Source organism: Erythrolamprus reginae, chromosome Z, assembly GCF_031021105.1.
Source record: "Erythrolamprus reginae isolate rEryReg1 chromosome Z, rEryReg1.hap1, whole genome shotgun sequence".
Classification (NCBI taxonomy): domain Eukaryota; kingdom Metazoa; phylum Chordata; class Lepidosauria; order Squamata; family Dipsadidae; genus Erythrolamprus; species Erythrolamprus reginae.
This window is the reverse complement of record NC_091963.1, coordinates 126561283-126578515: the sequence shown is the minus strand read 5'-3', so window position 1 is coordinate 126578515 and position 17233 is coordinate 126561283. Positions and strand designations below refer to the sequence as shown.

General features: G+C 37.5%; 1 protein-coding gene across 4 annotated transcripts in view; it reads right to left on the bottom strand.

The window, feature by feature from the left end:
* Nucleotides 1–7046: 7046 nt before the first annotated feature.
* Nucleotides 7047–17233, bottom strand: part of LOC139153675 (RING finger protein 112-like) — a 28978-nt gene continuing 18791 nt past the window's right edge. For all 4 annotated transcript variants that reach the window (XM_070727930.1, XM_070727929.1, XM_070727933.1 and 1 more), the window contains 6 exons: nt 17072–17158; nt 16793–16919; nt 15895–16025; nt 12620–12673; nt 11931–12002; nt 7047–10721 (listed from right to left, as the gene is read on the bottom strand). In XM_070727930.1, coding sequence (XP_070584031.1) covers nt 10182–10721; nt 11931–12002; nt 12620–12673; nt 15895–16025; nt 16793–16919; nt 17072–17158 — 1011 coding nt within the window. In that variant the 3' untranslated portion in view covers nt 7047–10181. The remainder of the gene's footprint in view (nt 10722–11930; nt 12003–12619; nt 12674–15894; nt 16026–16792; nt 16920–17071; nt 17159–17233) is intronic.

The following is a 17233-nucleotide window of genomic DNA, read 5'->3' as shown; positions in this document are numbered from 1 at the left end:
ATGTAATTTAAGATATGACAGCTATGCCCACTGGAAGTGAGCAAGTAGTTCCATGGCTATGTTGATTCTAGAAGCCAGCTAAGGATGGCATTCCCCATTTCCTTCCATTTTGCTTGGAATAGGTGTTAGAACTAGATTAGGATAAGTGTTAGAACAAAGATACATGTAATGAAAAAGAATGAGCAATTAATCAAGGGTCTATCAAAGAAAGGAAGAAGAAACACAGTTTGTTTACCACTAGAGAGCATGCTGCCTTAATTTTTAGCATTACCAGCAAATCAACGTTTTGATGCTGGCAAATATGACATTTTGTTGTTATTCCTTAATGGTGCTATAATAAAGATCTGACTTTTTTCAGTTTTTAGATTAGAGAAATTCTAAACCCATCCTTTGGGATATCCATGGCAAAAAAGAGGGGTGAAACAGAAGTCATAGGCTTCAGTTTTTTCCAATCCATCTGCATACCATCTGAGAAAAAGACTCCTCCCCATTCAACTTTGCAATATTCTCTAACCTCATTCTCAGTCTTCTGAGCCTGAGAGTTTCCCAATGTTGTTCCTCATGGTAATAATAATAATAATAATAATAATAATAATAATAATAATAATAATAATAATAATTATTATTATTATTATTATTATTATTATTATTATTATTATCATCAATAATAATAATAATAATAATAATAATAATAATTTATTAGATTTATATGCCACCCCTCTCCACAGACTCGGGGTGGCTTACAACAATAATAATAACAATGTGCAATGTAACAAAACTAATATTTAAAGTAAAGTATCTAAAAACCCATCATTTAAAAAGCGTACATCACAAACATACCATACGAGCCAGGGTGGAGCAGCAGGTAGAGTGCTGTACTGCAGGCCACTGAAGCTGACTTGTAGATCTGAAGGTCAGCGGTTCAAATCTCATCACCGGCTCAAGGTTGACTCAGCCTTCCATCCTTCCGAGGTGGGTAAAATGAGGACCCCGATTGTGGGGGCAATAGCTTAGCTCTGTTAAAAAAGTACTATTGCTAACATGTTGTAAGCCGCCCTGAGTCTAAGGGGAAAAATTGAATAAACAAACAAACAAACAAACAAACAAACAAACAAATAAAATTATATAAGCCTAGGAGAGATGCCTCAATTCCCCCATGCCTGGCGATATAGGTGGGTCTTAAGCAATTTACAAAAAACAAGGAGGGTGGGGGCAATTCTGATTTCTGGGGGGAGTTGATTCCAGAGGGCTGGGACCACCACAGAGAAGGGTATTCCCCTGGGGCCCACCAGACAACATTGTTTGTCAACAGGACCCAGAGAAGGCCCACTCTGTGGGACCTTATCGGCCACTGGGATTTGTGCGTCAGAAGACGGTCCCAGAGGTATTCTGGTCCGATGCCATGTAGGGCTTTATAGGTCATTACCAACACTTTGAACTGTGACCGGAAACTGATTGGCAGCCAATGCAAGCCACAGAGTGTTGGAGAGGTGTGGGCGAATCTAGGTAACCCCACAATAGCTCTCGCAGACGCATTCTGCATTCCCAACCCCCATTCTGCATTCCCAACCCCCATCTGAAGTTTCCGAACACTCTTCAAAGGTGGCCCCATGTAGAGAGCATTGCAATAGTCAAACCTCGAGGTGATGAGCGACTGTGAGCAATGACTCCCTGTCCAAATAGGGCCGCAACTGGTGCACCAGGTGAACCTGTGCAAATGCCCTCCTCGCCACAGCCGAATGATGATGTTCCAATGTTAGCTGTGAATCGAGGAGGACGCCCAGGTTGTGGACCCTCTCTGAGGGGGGCAATAATTCCCCATTCCAAGGGTAATGCACAAATAGATGGAATTGTCCTTGGGAGGTAAAACCCACAGCTGCTCCATCTTGTCCAAGTTCAATTTGAGCTCCCATTCTTTCTCCATCAGTGCAAAGGTGCTTGCACCTCCCATACTCCCAGTGGTGAATTCCCAGTGCTTAGCAAAATGGCTTTAAAGCAAACTGTTTGGTAATGATTGATGTGTTTTTCAGAAAATCTTCAGCCTCATCTTGCAGTTGGGATTCCAATGATGAGGTGAAACCTGTCAGAATTGGCTTACTACTTGGAAGTGACTCACTGCATTCTTGGACTAGCTCGGCTGCTTCTTCAGAAGGAGCTGAGTCATAGGGATGGATGTTTCTCTTGGGTTCACAAATAGAGGACTTGATGGAAGAGGAAATAAGTGGAAGCAGTATAGAAATGGCTGAGGAAGGGGGAAAGGGAGGTGTTAATCAAATTACAAGTCAACAATTTAAACTCTTCCCCTTCCTCCTACTCATCTTGTCCTTCTTGTATGATCAGGTTCCCCCCAACCCCCATTTCAAGTTCACAATTATCATCTGAAGTCACTTGAAGATTTAAAAAAATCCATACTCAGTTTGGTGAGCTAAATTTTGGAGCTAACTGAAAATGTTAATCTAACTATATCTGGGGTAAGATTTCAGCTTCTAATCTTCATAGAATCTCAACTAACGTTATTTGGGAAATATATTTTTACAGTTTTACAATTTTATCTCAAACAATATCAATCCAAAGTAATATTTTTTCCCACCCATCTACATTCCAGAAAACGTATTTCCTATTATCTTTAGTTGAACATTCTGGTTAATATAAAGTCTACTTTAGCCATGTGATTGTCTTACTATGAAATATTATATTCTAAGCAATCTTAATTACACTTAGTCTATCATATTCTAGTGGTAGTCTATCATACTCTGCCCAAATTTCAAGCCATTTCTCCTTTCTACCAACCCATCCATCAGTTTAGCCCTCAGATCTATTGGTAAAATGCAATGAAACTTTAATTGTATTGATCTCTCCATTTAAGCTTACAATAATAAAACTATAGAAGTTTTTTCCACCTCTACTGCATTCTAAAATCAGACTTTCCCAAATTCTCAGAATTATTATTCTTTTGGCTTTTCCCTAAAGTTATTTTCAGATTGGTGCCTCCTTTTCTTCCTACCTGTTCTTTGATGATTTCTGAAATGTTTGCTTTAAATATTTCCAGGTTCTTTCATTGCATAAAGTGTCAGTCATCTATGGAGAAGGAAAAGGGAAAGTGGCAGCAGATGTGCAAAATTTTAATTTTTCCTTGAGTTTCTTTCCAGAGAGAGTCTGGTAGCAAGTTTTCTGAATTAATACCTATTAAAAAGCATAGTTTTCATGAGCTTCAATTTTCTTCAATAAATGCAATTTGCTTCATTAAACTCATGAAGGATTTTAATTTGGGGTGGTGCATGGAAGGAGGGACGATAGGTTGATTACACAAATGCAGATCACAAGTGACAAAGATTACAAATATAGATAACCTTCAGTGTATTGGAAACTACAGTGTTCTAGTTTTGGGGACAGATTTTTAAATAGCCAACATACTTGATGATCAATGACTGTCTATGTGGACTATAACCTATAATCTATCCTATAGTTTTGCATGTATACAGGATGTCCTTGATTTACAACTATTTGTTTAGTGACAATCTGAAGTTATAACAGCCCTGTAAAATAATGACTTTCAACTGATCCTCCCACTTACAACTTGACAGCATCCTCTCAATCATGTGATCAAAATTCAGGTGCTTGGCAAATGGCATATGCTTTTTAAAATATTTTAAATTGATTTTTATAGCAATGGAACATGTACACAACATATAACAATGTGCTCAGTGTTCAAAGTGCCCGCCACCAGACAACATTCATCCCCTCGCCACCAAAATGGGGACATGTTTTCTATATACCATTTTAACACAAGAGCAATATATCTATTTACATATTATAAAATACATTCACAAATGGCATGTGTTTACAACAGTTGCAGTATCCAGAAGCTCACACGACTGCCATCTGTCATTTTCCCAGCAGGCTCCTGACAAGCAAAGTCAATATGAAAGCCAGATTCATCTAACAACTGCAGTGATTCACTTAAAGTCTGTGAAAAACACAAGTGCAACTCATTTAACAACTGCCTTACTGAACAAAGAAATTCTGGTCCCAATTATGATCATAAACTGAGGGCTGCAACAAAACACATAAACATGCACATCTTTGTGCATGAATGATATTGATAGTTTTTTTATTAGAATTTTAAAGATTGTTTTTAATGTATTAATTGAATTGTTATTATTGTTTCTTGTTTTCTGTACATGCTATGAGCCACCCTGAGTCCTCGGAGATGGGCAGCATACAAATCCAATTAAATCTAAATCTTTCTTTTTCCTCACATAAACACTCACACATATGTGTGAATATATAAATCTAAGTATGGTAATACCCTTTTCCAGACAACTGAGAAATGATTAACATAAGTATTGCAATACTAATACTGTATAAATAATAAAGTACTGTAATAAAATATTACAGTAATGTCAAGTGAAAATCTGCATAGAATACAATAAAGTTTAATAAATACTTTTTTATTGCTGTAAAGAAAAGACCTGGGAAAAAATAAAAATAAAGCAGAATTCAGGAAAAATGGGACATATTGGAAGGCGTCTGTGAAATATCTTAAATAGCCTGATTTGGATAAGAAAGCAAGATTAGCAACAACCGCTAGGCGACATGTTTTTTGTGTTAATTTGGGGCATACTGAGAGAGATCAAGATCACCAATCAGTTGCGTTGGTGTACCAAGTTAAGACAAATCACATCATATGTTTCCTGTCCTTAAAAATTGGATGAAAGAAGGAAGGCAACCATAGTCCTGTCTTCTGAGTACGTAGCAACACCCCATTTTAACTAACAGTGCCTATGAAATTCAGAACTGCCAGCTTGGTTTTGGAACTATCCACTGTCTGCAAATGGGTCTAAATAACAGTAGAATTACCTTACCAGAGAGGTTTTAGGTCCTCTTTGCTTAATGTGTTCAAATGGCAGTTTCCATTTGTCTGGAAGCTTTTAGATGGGACTCCTGCATTCAAACTCAATGGCATTCCAACTCTGGCTTTCTATACAATCTTTTTTTTAAAAAAAACAGGAAGGGCTGGACTTTAATTCTGAGCTAGTACACCAACATGCCTACTGTCCCTCTCCTAATGTCCCCATGTACTCATAACTATGTTTATACATTTTATGTACAGTATTCACAATCATATTTATACTTTTTTCTGTAACTATACATATGCTTGGCAAAATAAAATAAGTAAATGTCACTTTAGAAAGAATAGCACATTTAAGTTCTTTCTTATATATAGGAGCACATAGATACTATGCATGTTGACACTGGCTCCGCCCATTCACTCATTTCCTGGTCCACGGCCAGTGTTTTCCATGTCTGTTGAAGACTCATCTACGTCCCTGCCAACTCGAGAGATTACCAAGGCAATCGGATACCTGTCCAGGGTCAGGAACACTTTGCTGTCAAGTTTAAGAATTTCTCAGGACAATTGCCATTGATTGTTGTAGATGGTCCTTTTTCGAACTTGTTGAGCCTTGACTGGTTTCAATCATTGGGTCTTTCTGTAAAAGCACCTCTAGAAAAACGTTTGTAGCCCTACAATCTTGAGCTGTTATGGGAATTACATTTTATTTTACAGTATTTTATTTTATTGATTGATTGATTTTGTCCAATAGAGTGTATACACATGGTAAAATACATGATGAAGGTTATAGAGGATATACTCATAGTAAAATATATCTAAGAAAGAAGAGAAGAGAAGATATAGGAAAAGAACATATCAATGAAAGAATAGAAGAGATATAGGAATAGAAGAAAGGTATAGGAGATATAGGAGAGCAATAGGACAGGGGATGGAAGGCACTCTAGTGCACTTGTACTCGCCCCTTACTGACTCTTAGGAATCTGGATAGGTCAACCATGGATAATCTAAGGGTAAAGTATTGAGGGCTTGGGGATGACACTATGGAGTCCGATGAGTTCCACCTCTAACATGTCTGAGAAGATCCTGGACAAAATATAACTATAGAATATGAGAGCCTTTGGTCTAAGCCCCACTTAAAGCAGAAATCCTCACACCAGTGGTGGATTGCTCCTGGTTTGGCCTGTTCGGAGAACTGGTAACTCCAGTGATGGGATAATCCCCCCTCCTGCCTTGGACACTCCTCCCACTCACCTAGGTCACTCCGCCACTGCCTGGGATGCTTCGGTGCAGATGTGTTGTGCATGCGCACAGTGCACAAACTGGTGGCAAAGGGTTTAGAACCCACTAATGCCTCACACCTTCTCAAACAAATAACTGCCCAAGCTTTCAATTTCAGATCACTCATGGTCCATGGATCTGAAAAGCAATTTTCCTCTTTCTCCAGGAGAGCTTTTTTTTTGTAGCCTGGCAGCGAGGAATAATTATAAATGATAGTTATTTTTATTTTTTGCTACTACTAAAGTGTTCAAGGGATCAACTGGATAAGGATGGCGAGTTACTCATTCATTCATTCATTCATTCATTCATTCATTCATTCATTCATTCATTCAATTTTTATGCTCTTTAGACTCAGGGTGGCTTACAACATGTTAGCAATAGCACTTTTTAACAGAGTCAGCATGTTGCCCCCACAATCCGGGTCATTTTCATTTGGTGTGGATAAATATGAGATACCTTTAATATTCTGGCTAAACAAAGTTAATTTGCCATCCTGAGGAGAAATTCTCATTGTTTTAAGAAAAATTCTGGGTAGTTCACTCCTTGAATAACCATGAACTTGAAATAAGTCAATTAATAAACTACCTTGATTTGTTTCTGGCATGCAGGCAAGCTGAGATAAATTTTGTTTAAAGCAACAGAACTCAATAAAGGAAGCTGGTAAGAATTAGGTTTCCTTTCCTTTCTGGGAAAAATTAAGTCCCTCTACTCATTCCCCCATCCAGTTTCCCATAACACAGTACAAATAACAAACAAAGACTTGTATTTTCCTGGTGTTCTTTGGAAATTCAGGTTCCTATTAGATACCTATAAATTCATAGAGCTGCCCATCTAATGCAAAATGATCTGGGTGAAGTAGAATAATTACATGAAAACAATACACATAAAAAACAAGCCTTTAAAATACAAACCATCAATGTTAAAAAAAATTAAAAGTTTTTTATTATTATTTTGGTAATGCCATAAGATTCAGTATATTACAAGTTCAGTAAGGAACTTTTTTGGTAAATGTGCAATCAATATAGCTAAATTATTTAGGTTATTGTAAAAAAAAACATATTTAGTTTTTTTTACATATCCATTAGTCACCACCATTATCAACAATCTACTACAGTAGTACAAGTTAAAAACACGGAACTAGAAAGAATATCCTATGATCCCAGAACTCAGCATTTCATCTCTCTCCCAAATATCTTCCAAAAGAGCCTTTAAAATTATTTGAAAAATTTGAGGAATGTATGTTTTGGGAAAGGTATTTGCAAAAGGTTGCTACCACTGAGAAAGCTTAGGAAGAGTTCTCTAGTCTTTCCAGGTTGGTAGTTGGGAGGGGGGAGGAGGAGAAAAAGAGGGGATGGTTTTGTGGTAGAAGGTTGTGTGCAACCACCCATTGCTCATGTGAGTGGGGCGATGAGCCCTGAATGGTAATACAGTGGTACCTCATCTTACGAATGCCTCTTCTAACGAACTTTTCAAGATACGAACCCGGTGTTTAAGATTTTTTTGCCTCTTCTTCCGAACTATTTTCACCTTAAGAACCCAAGCAGCTGCTGCTGGGATGAAGGGGTTTCTTTTTTCCCCCTTTTTTGAAGAAAGGGAGGGGCAGCTTGGAGGAGGAACGATTTTGCAGAGAACGTGCTCGCAAAGACACTGAAAGGGTGTCTTTTGAAGAAAGAAAAAGGAGGGGCGGCTTGGAGGAGGAAAGATTTTGCAGAGAACAACGTGCTTGCAAAGGCACTGAAAGGGTGTCTTTTGAAGAAAGAAAAGGGAGAGGCAGCTTGGAGGAGGAAAGATTTTGCAGAGAACAACGTGCTTGCAGAGGCACTGAAACGGTGTCTTTTGAAGAAAGAAAAGGGAGGGGCGCCCCCCTTGCCTTTCTTCCTTCCCACTCACCCTTTAGCCTAGCCTTGCTTCTTCCACCCGCCCCCTTTAGCTGCTCCTCCCTGCCCTCTGTTCGCCTCCCTTCTAAAGTTTGGGATTTTCCTGAAGGATTTGCACGCATTATTTGCTTTTACATTGATTCCTATGGGAAACATTGTTTCATCTTAAGAACTTTTCACCTTACGAACCTGCTCCTAGAACCAATTAAGTTCGTATGATGAGGTACCACTGTACAAGTAGGACATGCAAGTTCGCACATATGCATACACCAAGTCACTCACACAGCCCCGTTGCGAATAAGCCGCAGACTGGTAGCAGACTGTGGCCCACTGGTTGGGGATTCCTGACCTTAGGAACAGGAGCCATGAACATGATATTCTCTCAGTACAGGGCCCTTTAACCTTATTTATTTTATTTTATTTATTGTTTGTATTGGAAGGCACTGCTGCTGGTGCTTTATCCCTCTTCTCACTGGACCATCAGTTGACTTGGTCTCAGCCATGTACTGCTTTTAAGATGAGCACCAGAACCTTGAATTTTATATATCATCTTTGCAAACTGCCCATCTTCCTCATGGAGGAATTCTGGGCAGTGTAAAATAGATACAAAACCATAAAAGCTATACATATTATTATGCAAAGAATTACAAAGAATAGTTCAAGATTAAAAATGCAGAGAGAGGGTTTGGGGTGCCTTTGGCTGTGTGCTCATCTGTGGGACCCAAATGGATCAACAGAGCCAAGTTTTCAAGTATTTATGAAAAGCCAAGAGAGTGGGGGCCTGCCTCACCTCTAGGACAAGAATGTCCAAAGAATGAAAGCAATGGCAAAGAAAGCTCTTTTCCTTGAGACCGCCAATCAAATTCTTTACATAGAGTCTAGGAAACCTGCAGAGACTTCCTGGGGATGGCAAAAATGTCCCCATTTTAATGAGAAATGGGCCATTTTCTGCCATTTTTTCATACAATCAGAGACATTTTGCCTTCCCACAGTCCCCAGGACTTCTCTACAGGCTCCCCAAACCTTTTGTCCATCCATTTTTTGTTAAAAAAATGGGTGAAAAATGGCCAATTTTTCACAAAAACAAAGCCATTTTTGCCATCTCCCAGTACTCAGGAGCTCCCTGCAAGCGTCCCAGACCCTTTGCCCACCCAATTTTTATACAAAAAAGGGACAAAAAATGGCTCATTTTCAAAAAAAAAATGAGGCTGTTTTTCCTTCTAATTACTTCATCTAGCATGACTGGAGGAGGATTTCTGGGAGCTGAAGTCCACTAGTCTTAAAGCTGTCAAGTTTGAAGATCCCCTGGGTTAGGGATTAGGGGTGCAAAGGTATTTAAACTTGGCAAGTTTAAGACTTGTGGACTTCAAATCACATTGCTGAGCTAGCATGACTGGAGGAGGAATTATGGGAGTTGAAGTCCACAAATCTTAAAACTGTCAAGTTTGAAGTTTGTAAAAGGTGTACATAGTTGTAAATATGCTACACTGGTATTTTATTAAATAATATATTACTATACCATTTGGTTCAGAATACTTTTTTCCTTGTTTTCCACCTCTAAAATTTAGATGCGTCTTATACTCCGGTATGTCTTATACTCCGAAAAATATGGTAAATCACATATGGTAAAGCTTTGATGCAGCTCCATCTGGGAGGTGTTACAAACTTTCTAAGAAACATGAAGGTATTGCCTCTTGTGATAAATTTGAGGTGACAACAAAGCCCACTTTAGTCTGTTCTAGATTTTGATCCAAAGCAGACTATTGCAGAATGGATATCATCAAGCAGCTCTATGTCTACAGTCAAGGCTATGGATATAATTTGCTTTTCTCCTTTATCATAGATGCTAGTACAGGAGAAACATGTCACTGTAAAAGGCTTGGTAATTCATTGGAACCCACCCTCATCCCCAATGGGAGGGAGAGATTCAGAGGAAATAATTATTCTTTTAATTGCCGCTAGATAAAGCATTTAGCTTTGTCTTTTATTTTCATTTGCAAGTCCAAATCTTTGTGCTGGAACTATGCTATTTTATGTCTATCCCAGTCACAGAATAACTAATTCGCCATAGTTCCTGAGACAAAGGAGTGCACATGAGACTATTATCTTGGGATTTATGTCTTTATAGCAGGTATTTGTTCTTTAATGAAGGAAGTGTGGAGCTTCAATTCTTAAAATGAACCTCTAATAAGACTTTTCTCATCTGACACATTCTCCTCCTCCTCCTCTTCTTCTATTTTATTATCATCTTTAGTCTCATTCTTGTTATCCTTGCTCTTAGAATTCCCTATGTGGCTCCCCACACCAGCTCCCAGTCCTCCCCCAACAAGTCCAAGTGTGCCTGCCCCGGCCACAGTCCCAATTGCAAGAGCAGTACTAGTGCCCAGCATAATGGCTTCAGCTGCCAGCAAGCCTGCTGCTATACCAGCTCCAATAGCTCCCCCAGCTATTCCCACAACACTTGTCCCAATTGCTACTCCAGCTTTGATAGCAGAAGTTTTGAAGCGGTGTCTATATTCTTCTAAGAAATCATTAGTTTCACACATTATGTATGACTCCAGGCAACTTAAAAAATCAGTCTGATGTGGTTCGTCACCCTGAAATGAGTCTCGGAACTGTTGGAGCAGTTTCTCTTGTTTTTCCTTTAAGCGCTTAGCCATAGATTTTGGGGGCACACGTAGCTTTGCCAGCATTGCACGTGATAATTTATCCTAAGATTGAAGAGAAAAGGGTATTAGGTTACATAAATGGAGAAAACTAAAAATATTAATTATCTCATTACTCATAACAATGCTGCTTCTTATTATCGCACTATTCATCATATACTTAATCTGCCCTTATATCTAAAACCCCCAGATTTTTTTTTTATTTGCCATTTTATATTCCCAATAGTCTTTTCTGGTCAATTAAGGTGAAACAAAGAAAGAAACCTGTGTGATAAGCTTTGGAACTGCTAAACTATTTTAACTGGTTTTATGGGTCTAGGAGTAGCAATAGCACTTAGACTTTTAAACTGCTTCATAGTGTTTCACAACATTTTCTGAGACATTTACAATTTCAGCATATTGCACCCAACAGTCTGGGTCCTTTTTTTAACTGACCTCAGAAAGGTGGAAGGCTGAGTCAAACCTTAAGCCCTGTCAGGATTGAACTCCAGGTTATAGGCAGTGTTAGCCTGCAGTACTGTATCTAACCATTGCACCATAAGGGGTTAATGGTTTATCTACTAAATTTTGCAAAACACAGTCCATCCTCAGACAATAGCAGACAAAAATCATTTCATTTCCTTTTTCTGTATTTAAATACTCACTAACACCACTATAGGTAGTCCTCAATTTATGATTGTTCATTTAATAATAGTTTAGAGTTACAACTGCTTTGAAAAAAGTGACTTACAGCTTGAATTCATGAATTTAGGTGATGATTTTGAAGCTCAGCAACCAGTGTGCATTTGCAACAGTTGCAGCATCTTGTTATCAAATGACTGCAATTTGTGATCTAGTTAGTTTTCAACAAAGTCAATGGGAGATTGACTTAATGACCAGATAAATCATTTGACAATTCATTTGCTTAATTATGGTATATTTTGCTTAACAGCTATGGAAAAATGTTTGTAAAATGGGGATCTGATCATGGGATGACATAATAATGACCACATCATTTAGCAACCAAAATTCTGTTCCTTATCTACACTTGAATTTTAAAAGGTCAGTCCACTGGTTTCTATTATATCTCTGATTCTACTCTACCATACTCTGAACAAATGTCAATTTTTTCTCCTTCACAACATGGCAATTTACAGTAGGCAAACCACAGAAATTTGTTCTTTCTCTAATACATTCTATGTATTTGTGCCTTCAGAATCCGCATTTTTTTTTTTTGCCTTAAAAAAACCGATAATAAAACAGGGCTTGTCCTACCTGCTTTTGGATGAACTTTTTAAATTTCATCTGAAGCATCTTATTGTTATTCTGGTTGAAGGTATAGACCATCTGAGCAAAGAGAAAATGGAAATATTAGCCAATGTGGTTACATAGATTTTTAATCTTTCCTTGAGTTCCCTCATATCCAGAAGAGACAAGGAAAGTAATAAAGTGAAAAACTGGATTATGCATCAGATCCATCAATCTCAGCTATTTAGTGTCATATCTGCTTCTTTTCAATGGAAATGGTTACAATTGCAAAGTCCAATCAATAAGAATAGAGATGGAAGGGACCTTGGAGGTCTTCTAACCCAACCCCCTGCTCACTCAGGAGACCCTATACAATTTGAGACAAGTGGCTGTCCAGTTTCTTCTTAAATACCTCCAACTCTGAAGTCAAGCTGTTCTACTGGTTAATCTACCACTATTAGAAGTAGGATTTCCTTTGCTATCGACCTCCAAAGCCATATCTAACAAGTTATTTATGATATGCTCATCTCATCTTCTGCCTTTATAGAATTCAATAAATTGATGTTCTTCCACTCAACTAGGCCAATAGATGGCCAATAGAATTTTATTCAAATGTGGAGCTTTTTCTGAAAGACCTTTTCCTTTTAAAAAAATTGCAAACTAATTATAAATGTATACTAGGGAATGATACAGAAGGAAAATGGGGAATTCAGTACCTCTGTGGGTGATGAAAAACCAGTGTGATATTGTTTCATGAGTTCTGACAAAGCCTAAAAGAATAAAAAAGGGAGAATTCAACATGTAAAAACAGATTAACAAAATATTCTCCTAGACGGCTATTCAGAATACTTCCAGATATGTAGCAAGTTAACTTATAACCCACCTGCATACAGATAATATGGATAGATCAATGCAAAATATTTTCCCTATATCATATTCTTTTCACATAGAATTTTGATTTTAAAATAATGTTTTTCTGGGATGATTAGAATTTAAAAGTTAATGAATAACACAACAATTGCAATGAAAATATTAAAAGCATAAAGGCACTGAAATGGACCAAAGGTTCAGACTAAGAAATAGTATTAGAAACTTTTTGTAACTGCTGCAAACAAGATCAGAAATTTGTTTTATGTTTTTCTTTTAATTTCTCTTTAATTACATTTTTCTTTTTTGTCTTTCCATCTATACTGTATTTTGCAAGGTTTTTCTTAATACTCCATTGTATGTTTTCAGGTATATTTTTTACATAAATAAAAATCATGAATAAAATTATATATTACCACAAGTAGGTAGTACTACTAGTAATGTTATGACAATAGACAAAAAACAGAGGACAATGGTGATGATAGATGTAGCGGTGCCAAGTGATAGCAACTTAAGGAACAAGGAGTACAAGAAGCTAGAGAAGTATCAAGCCTGAAGGGGGAACTAAGGAGGATGTCTACGGAGAGGGGCGGCATACAAATCTAAATAATAATAATAATAATAATAATAATAATAATAATAATAATAATAATAATAATGGCATAAACCAATGAAAGTGGTCCCAGTGGTACTTGGCACACTGGGCGCAGTACCAAAGGATCTCAGCGGACATTTGAAAACCATTGGAATTAACAAAATCTCCATCTGTCAATTGCAAAAGGCCGCTTTACTGGGATCGGCAAACATAATTTGCCGCTACATCACGCAGTCCTAGGTGCTTGGGAAGCACCTGACTGGTGATGAAATACGAAATCCAGCATAGTGATCTCATTTGCTGTGTTGTACTGACATAATAATAATAATAATAATAATAATAATAATAATAATAATAATGATATTAATAATAATAATGTGAAAATTAAAGGCTGAATTGCACCCTGTAGGTGGGGCTGTGACACCTGAGCTGGGAGAGTGCCTGCAACATATCTCTCTGTCAAATCAAGCACAATGTTAGGATCAACTAAGATCCTACTCAGAACCCTCAAACTCCAAGGCCCAGATAGAAGACTAAGAGTGAGGAAGATGTATGCCATTCATAGGGGTGAGAAGGACTTTTTTTAACTCGCACAAACACACAAACACTCATGCATGGAACACATATGTCAACTGCTGAAAAGACTCACAGATGTGCCAAGGAGGCCAGAGAGGGAGAGCTACAATCATATATAAATATCTCATTAAGGGGGAGGGTTAAGATGAAAAGTATGAAAATTATAAAAATAAAATAAAAAATAAATAAATAAATAAAAACCTTTCCTCTAGCACTAGGGTAGCAGATTATGTGCCAATAAAGCAGCAACCTTGACATCCTGTAGGTGCGATAGGGAAGATAAGAGATGTGTGCTTTCTGCTGCCATGGAAGGAGTGGACAGTGAAACAAATAAATCCAACAAGCAAGCAAGCAAGCAAGCAAGCAAGCAAGCAAGCAAGCAAGCAAGCAAGCAAGCAAGCAAGCAAGCAAGCAAGCAAGCAAGCAAGCAAGCAAGCAAGCAAGCAAGCAAGCAAGCAAGCAAGCAAGCAAGCAAGCAAGCAAGCAAGCAAGCAAGCAAGCAAGCAAGCAAGCAAGCAAGCAAGCAAGAAAGAAAGAAAGAAAGAAAGAAAGAAAGAAAGAAAGTGCAGCCTGTACAGAAAGAAAAAGGACAATTTTAAAAAGTGTAAGTGCCCCACCTGCTGGCTGTTAAAAGTGACAACACTTTTAATTCTGAGAAAGGAGGGGAAGGTAAGTGTCAGAATAGACTACAAGTAGTCCCTGACTTACAGTTAATTTAATGATCATTCAACATTACAACAACATTGAAAAAAAGTGACTTAAGTCAATTTTTCACAATTATGACTGATGCAACATTCCCATGGAGATCAAAATTCAGATACTGGGCAATTTGACTCAATTTATGACGGTTGTTGTATCCTGGAGTCATGCGATCACCTTTCGCGACTCTTAAGATAAGCAAAAATCAACGGGGAAGCAAGAGTCATTTAGCAACCATGTTGCTAACTTAACAACTACAGCAATTCACTTAACAACTGTAGCAAGAAATGTCATAAAATGGGGTAAAATTCACTTAACAAATGTCTCACTTAACAACAGAAATGTTGGGCTCGGTTATGGATTAACTGTATATGAGAATATATCGATATTTGGTAGATAGTAATGGAGAAGTACTGTATGTTTTAGAGCATACCAATTAGAGAATTCTGTGAGTTGAAATCCTGTCTGAGGTTGAGATACAGTGTTGTATAATACAGATTAAAGCATAGGTGTAATTGTAATAAATAATACTATATAAATAATTTCATTAGAGAAGGAATAATTGTATTAGTGTTTTTCAAACTTGACAACTTTAAGATGTGTAGACTTCAACTCTCAGAATTCCCTAGCCAATATGGGGACTTCTGGGAATTGAAGTCCACACATCTTAAAATTCTTGAGGTTGAGAAACACCTCAAGAAACTGATCTCTTTTTGATATACAGTGTTCCCTCAATTTTCGCGGGGGATGCATTCCGAGACTGCCCGCGAAAGTCGAATTTCCGCGAAGTAGAGATGCGGAAGTAAATACACTATTTTTGGCTATGAACAGTATCACACACCTTCCCTTAACACTTTAAACCCCTAAAGTGCAATTTCCTATTCCCTTAGCAACCATTTAGATCATTACTCACGTTTATTTATTAAAGTTTATTAAAAAAAATATTTATTAAAGTCTGATGAAAGTTTGGCAATGACATATGACATCATCGGGCGGGAAAAACCGTGGTATAGGGGAAAAACCCGCAAAGTATTTTTTAATTAATATTTTTGAAAAACCGTGATATAGATTTTTCGCGAAGTTCGAACCCGCAAAAATTGAGGGAACACTGTAATAGAAATCTCTATATGCCAAACAAACAAACAAACAACAACAATAATAATAATAATAATTATTATTATTATTAATTAGATTTGTATGCCACCCCTCTCTCAGAACTCGGTTGCTTACAATCACTTGAATCCCATAACTCACCTTTATCTTATTAGCAAGTTCTGTCCCGGTGAGAGGTTTATTCGCCTGATTTCTCTGTACATGCATTCCAGCTGATATCGCAATATGATTCCCATAATCCTTCAGGAATCCCCTAAAATCCTCATCCATATCTGCAAAAAAACCAATTCAGACTCTTCTGGCTAGCACAAAATTTTTATTTATTTTTTACTTTTTCTAAGATAATGGTTGAAAATATCTGAATGCAACCCAGTTTAGCCCGACTCCAAAATGCAACAGAGTATTGGATTTGACCTTAACTATCCTATCTTATAAATCTTTGCTCCAGTATGTATGTCATATACAGTGTGTTTGGTTGCTGCCAGTGTGTTTGGGTGTTGGTGGTTGGAGAAATGAAATTGTTATTTTAGAATATTTTAAATATCTCCAAGACTCAGGGTTTGTGCACTTTTAGTAATCGTATAAGCTTTGGAGAAAATGAATGCAGCAGAGGCATTACAAAGTTAATTCTATCAACCATGAGTAGTGCAAAGAGAGGGATAAACAGCTCTTCTGAAAAAAAAAGGCATATTTTGCTATTAGCCACAAAAATCAAATAGTACAATAAGAAAGTTTTGGTGAATTTTGGTCATACAAATTATTTGTAGAATAATTTTATCATTTTATATTGCCTTTTGGATACAGAACAATTTTTAAATGATAATAATAAGGGGGGGGGGGGATCTCTGTTCCATAGCTTATTTTTCCCATCTCAGTTCCAATGAAGGAAATAAAGATTCCCAGTTTCATTTCAATGAATTGATTTAATCGTTTTTAAACTCCACCGCTGATCAGAAAGGATTTATTGTATTAATGTTCCTCCTCCTGATAGAATGAAGTCTATCAGAATGAAATATAATGGAAAGAAAGATGTTCTTGCCTGCTATGGTGCCTTCAGTTCCTACCACCAATGCCTTGCCAGGGAAGGGCATCAGGTAACAAGAAGTGTTGGTGCTTTTGAATATTCCCAGGGATTGTGAATACCGGTTGGGTTGACCTTCCAGCTTCTGAAGTTAAATGGACAAATAGAAGTGAGAAGACACAACCATTGTAACCCCATTTCACAGTCACTCTGTTTCTCTTCTTTAGGTAAAATTCCTGTGGAATCTCTTCATTATCAACATAGGATATATTTCTATAATATCTGTAATAGGTTTACCTGGATGGTTTCATGGAGATAAACATGTCCACCTTCGAATCCATAGGTGGGAGGGTAGAACCAGTCACGAACTAAGATATCAAGATGCTGCAACGGAAAAGCAAGAGAATCTGCATTTGACTTCCTTCCTTCCTATTCTGGTCCCACTACACGTTCACTGGA